This window comes from Rhincodon typus, chromosome 25, assembly GCF_021869965.1.
Source record: "Rhincodon typus isolate 14 chromosome 25, sRhiTyp1.1, whole genome shotgun sequence".
NCBI classification, from domain to species: Eukaryota; Metazoa; Chordata; class Chondrichthyes; order Orectolobiformes; family Rhincodontidae; genus Rhincodon; species Rhincodon typus.
The window spans coordinates 11190531-11196355 of NC_063356.1; the positions used below are offsets into that span (position 1 = coordinate 11190531).

The following is a 5825-nucleotide window of genomic DNA, read 5'->3' on the forward strand; positions in this document are numbered from 1 at the left end:
TCCTTTTCCCTTGAATCTTAAAGAATTATTGTGATCCAAGAACAGAATTTTTTAAGATTCAAGGGAAAAGGAATTGTAAAAGTTGGAAATCCAAAACAAAATCAAAAGGACACAAGAAACACTTAATAGGTTGTTTGCATCTCAGTAACTGAGTTCTGATGAAAGGTGTGCATTTGAAACTTTAACCTGGTCCTCTTTCAGCTTCTGAAGTACACTTCATGTAGTTTCTGTGCCTTTACGAAACAAACCCTGGTGAAAAATGTTTTGAATATTATCAATAGCACATGTAAATGTACTATTTCAGACACTTGGAAGAAACAGAGTAGTTTGCACCATTGAGATAATTACATGGGTAGCTAAGACGAAGGAATAATGTTATTGTTTAACATCACAAGTGTACATTCTAATTACTGTGTGCTGTGCTGGAGGTTTCAGATTTTCAGGTTCAACTGAAGGTTTAATATGAATCACTATAGCATCCATTACTTATGGGTGGGATGGCAAGCAACATGCCAAGTTTCAATACCTCCCACGTCAGTTTGCGATGACAGCTGGGGAGGTGGATAGTGTCATGGATCATTGTAGGCATTGTAAATCAAAAAATTATGACTTTGTTTTTTCCAACATTAAATTCTGACTCAGATAATAGTTGGGGACTTTAACAAGTCTTTTCAGTTCGGGAAGTACAGAACACAAATGGACAGTGATTCCATTTGCACAATATCTGAGAGAAAGCAGATAAATTGTGAAGAGGGGAACTAAAAGTTATGTGCAAGTGGCAGACATGAACAGAACCAAGTGACAGCAGTGCCACTGAATTACAGAGGAGAGATACAAAAATGAAGATTTCGTGATCATCAGCAGCAAAGTCGATGAGGACTGACACATATTCTTATTTTTGACTCCAAGCAGTGCGATCACAGTGGTGTGGCACAATGAAATTTGGATTTGAATGCAAAACTTGCATTGGCAATTGTGGGAGAGTTGCAACATAGCTGTTCAAGGGCAGGACTTCATGGAAATTAGAGATAGAGGGAAGGTCAACGATTATATTTTTCGAAAAAAGTGAAGCACTAAAACCGGGCATTTTAAATTCAGCTCCAAAAATCTTTTGAAAGATTAGGTTTAGTAAGTAACTAAGTAACGGGAGCAGGACGATAAAGATAGCATTCATGGACATCTGAAGACAGGAACAAGAGTTGTAAAGTGGATGTGGTAGAGACATCTATCAGAGCAGGTGCTTGCACACTCATAGTCCTAATATTAAACACAAAGATGAGATTTCCAAAACTTCAATACCTTGCTAATGCTCAGCAGGTAGCATGCTCACCTTCAAGTCCCCCTCTAGAGATCTGCACACAAAAATCTCAGCTCAGACTCCATGGTACTGGAGGAATGTTGCACTCTCAGTCGTGCCACCTCCACTCTTAGGATTAAAGATCCAATTTCATTATTTTGAAGGGATTTTACCCCATTATCCTGGTCATCATTTATTCTCCAATCAACTTCACTAAAACAAAAATAGACTATCTAGTTGTTATCACATTACTATTTGTGGGAACTCCATCACATTAACTGGTTGCTGTAAATCCTACATTAAAACTATAACAAATACTTGGAAACGGCTGGAATGCATTCTGGGATGGCTTGGGTTGTGAAAGGCACCATGTCTTCCCATTCTCCGCACAATGGGATAATGGATTTTTTTAAAGCCCAGACTTCAGATGCTGGAAATCAGAAATAAAAACAGAAATTGCTGGAAAAGCCCATCTTCAGAACATTTTGTGTCACTGGACTCGAAACGTTAATTCTGCTCTCTCTCCACAGATGCTGCCGGACCGGCCGAGTTTGTTGAGGCTAATGTGACTGTCCCTTTGAATAAATATGCACTGTGATGTATTATTTTGTGCTAAAATTCTTGCTATGAACTAAATAAACATCTGTGATCTGATCTATATGTCATATAAACAAAACACTGCATTGTTCTGGGAGCTATATGCCCTGTATTTCTTTATTTTTCCTAACAGTGTGAAGTAAAATATCTATTTTTGAGGCCTTGCTTTGAGCAAGTATTTTGCAAAGTCAGCCATGTGAAGCCCAATACAGACCTACATGAGAATTTGTCAATAGTTCTTTGTTATACGTTAAAGCACAGAATCAGGCCTTTCAGTCCATCAATACTGTACTTGTGTTGTCTGAATAAAAGTAGTCAAGGTGCTGGATTCATTTGAGAAATCAGTTCGATATTGCAATAAGGGATAAGTTCAAGGGCATTTTCATTTGAAGAACAAGTAATTCCCGTCAGCTGGAATTATTTTGTGATATCATGAGCAACTTAATCTAATTTTTCACTGCAAGAAACATTTAATCTGATTTAACTTTCCTGCTCACTTCCTATGGGTTTAAAATTCCACTACTCTTGTGCTATTTATTAAATATTTTATGTTTCTCTCTGCTGTCTCCTCTGCACCAATTCCAAATAAAGAAGCACTAGCACTCGCACCCCAGGAAGTCAAAAGAGCAGTATGTTTGCCTTTACAAATGGTGCACTTTCCAAACAACGTCAACAACCCTGTGCACATTCTTTCCAACTCACTTTTTTTAAAATGTATTCATGTGATGAGGGCGTTACTGGCAAGGCTAGCATTTATTACCCATCTCGAATTGCTCCGAGAGCAGTTAAATGTCAACAGTAGGCCAGATCAGGTATGGATAGCAGGCTCCTTCCCTAAAGGGCATTAGTAAACCAGGTGTGTTTTTCCTCTGGCAATTAACAATGGACTCATTAGACTCTTAATTCCAGATTTTTATTGAAGTCAAATTCCACCCTCTACCACAGTGGGATTCGAACCTGGATCCCCAGAACTTTAAACCTGGGTCTGCGGATTAACAATCCAATGATAATACCATTAGGCCACCTAATGTTTAAGAATACTGTATTGCAGTTTTGTATTTTTTTTTAAATGCAATGACTTCCATCCAGTGATCAGTATACACAGGACTTTCCTCCTTGTTTGACCAAATTCCATCCTACATTTTATTGAACTTCATAATTCACCTCTATTAGTACATGAATAACCTACCACTACTACAGGATCAGGAAAACTAAGTATTATTTGCCCTATCTTGTGAACTATGAATACTTTTTAAAAACTCATTCATGAGATATGGATATCGCTTGCAAGGTCACATTTGTTGCTGATCCCTAATCGTCCTCTAAAAGATGGAGGTAGCCCATCTTCTTGAACCACTGCAGTCTAACTTGTGTAAGGGTGTCCACAGTCCTGTTAGAGAGTTACAGGATTTTGACCCAGCAACAGCGAAGGATCAGCGATATAATTCCAACCTAGGATAGTTTGTGGCTCAGAGGAGAACTTGTAGTTGGTATTGGTGTTCCCAATCATTGGTTACCTCATCCTTCTAGCTGGCAGAGGTTGCAATTTTATAAGGTACTGTTGACAAAGCCATAATGAATTCCTTCAGCGCATCTTACACACTGTGTGAAAGTGAAGGAATGGTGAGTTTTATCCATGTCAGGACAGAGGCAAATTTGCTAGTGGTGATAAATTCATGTAGCGAAAGAGTGGGAGGCAGTTTGGGGGAAAAGGGAGCCAAGGACAGTCAGTGAAGAGATATGTAGGTATGTGAAATTGGGAGGGGGCAAAAAGGGACCAAGGATGGAAGAAGAAAGGGGTTGAAGAAATTGAGGAAGAAGGGACTGAGACAGGAGGGGGAAAATAGTTGGTAATGAAGAGGGTTGTGATGGGAAGAGGAGGATGAAAGCAGGAAAAAAGGGTGAAATTCATCCGCCATGCTGGGGTTAAAGCATATGTATTTCATAATGTCAGGATACAAAGGTTTGGTCAGTCTGCTTAATCTCATTATTTAATCTTTTAAGGGCAGAATCATATCTAAATTTGAACCAGACGTGACTGTTGATTCAGCAATGCTTTCAAATGGAAATTGATTCAGAAACAACTCCGTTGCATGGTCAAAAACCCACCAACCCTATTTCTATTGGCATAAGGACTTTAAAACTGTGCTGATTTAGCACCAAGATGGTTGAAACATTTTGAAACCTGTTACGACTCTGCGTTCATTCCGTTATGAAATCCTTCTCCACACACGTAACTTGGGTTTGGAACCCATTTCGAGTTTAGTCCAAGACATTTCATCCTCATCCAGTAAAACGACCAATTTTCGTCAGTGCCTTTTTCGCGACAAGTTTAGAAAAAAGGGCTGAAACCTCAGATTTGTGAAGAAGTCAAGCCACTCATAACCGAATGGATCTCTTTACTGCTCCTATGATGCTGCTTGGCCTGCTGTGTTCATCCAGCCCTGCACCTTGTTGTCTCGGATTCTCCAGCATCTGCAGTTCCTACTATCTCTGGATCTCTTTACACTCGAGTTTTACGTGAGTTTAAGAAATGTACTCACCTGTGGCCATAATGTAAATTTATTCGGTCGGACTAAAGGTTGATTCTTTTTAAAAAAGGCAACTCAACGGAATTACTCTCGATTATGCTACACCACTAAAAGCACAACGAGTAAAACTTCGCACTTTAAAAAAAAACTAGAACTTTGAAAACAAATACAAAAACAACAGATAGTTAGTTCACTAAGTCCTGCGACCAGAGAGAGGGCTGACGGAAACAGAATTTGCGCAGTTCTCTTCCGTTTCCTTAAAACATGCTTCTGACGCACAATATGGATCAAAACATCAAATCGTTAAATAAAAAGAACAATCAGTCTCGGCCTCTGACAATTCAAAAATATCATTCTCTGACCATCGATCCTAAGGAGAAAAATTAATAGTTTCGTAAGGTATTGGTTACATTCTCTCGGACTGAACCGCTAGGATGTGGGTGCACAGTTTGTTAGATAATTATTGTTACATCATTCTTAAAGAGCTAGACATTAATTCCTAAGCGAATATTCACTATTGCACTGCAGAATCACAATGACCCAGAACTCCAGATAGGAAGAAAGTGAAGAAACACCGACTGGAGTTATTTGCTGGGATTATGTTGAAGTGCCAACGTAGCTGACTCTGGGCGAATTGCCCAGAAAGTTGAAACTTTCGATGGGCAATCACCCAGCATTTGGAACCCTCTAAACACGTGCACAACTCTGAGTTAGAGATGATGGGGGATTCCAACTGACTCGGAAGAGTTCAAACCTACGCCAACTATTAAACTTGATGCACCGATGTCCCAAGGCTGAGAAACCATCCATAACCACCTCCAGCCCCCCACACCAACAAGACCCCCAACACCTCAAACCAACCTGATCTGATTCTACCCTTGGACTAGATTTCCCTGTCTCAATAAGCCAACCCTAAGACTTGGGAACAGAAGTAGGCCATTAAGCCCATGGAGCCTGCTCTGTCATTCAATGGGGTGATGGCTGATAATTCTCAACTTTCCTACCTTAACTCCATGACCCTTGATCCCCTAACTGATTAAAAATCTGTCTATCTCAAACATGAATATACCTAATGACCCAACCTCAACAGCCTTTTGGGGTAAACAATTCACCAATCATGACCTGACCCACATTCCCATATCCTAGATCCCCTGAGTTGACTGTAATCCCCAAGATCCAACACCCCCAGACTGCCAATCCCTTCCTGACCCCAAACTGCTGTCTGATTCATCTCCCAATGCGCCCCAAGATTTGACCCCTTATTCTCCTCCAACACTCTCCCTGGATCAGTTGCCATTAACTCCCTTCCCAGCAACTACTCCCCCCATTCACTCTAAGCCTTCATCCACTTAGCTGCCACTTTAGTCATCTACCATCTGCCATGTTATAGAACATAGAAC

General features: G+C 40.2%; 1 protein-coding gene across 1 annotated transcript in view; it reads right to left on the reverse strand.

The window, feature by feature from the left end:
- The window catches only part of LOC109931797 (AMP deaminase 2), a 163481-nt gene extending 158819 nt beyond the window's left edge, over positions 1–4662 (reverse strand). The window contains exon 1 of the mRNA XM_048612068.1: positions 4438–4662. Coding sequence (XP_048468025.1) covers positions 4438–4447 — 10 coding nt within the window. The 5' untranslated portion in view covers positions 4448–4662. The remainder of the gene's footprint in view (positions 1–4437) is intronic.
- Positions 4663–5825: the final 1163 nt, after the last annotated feature.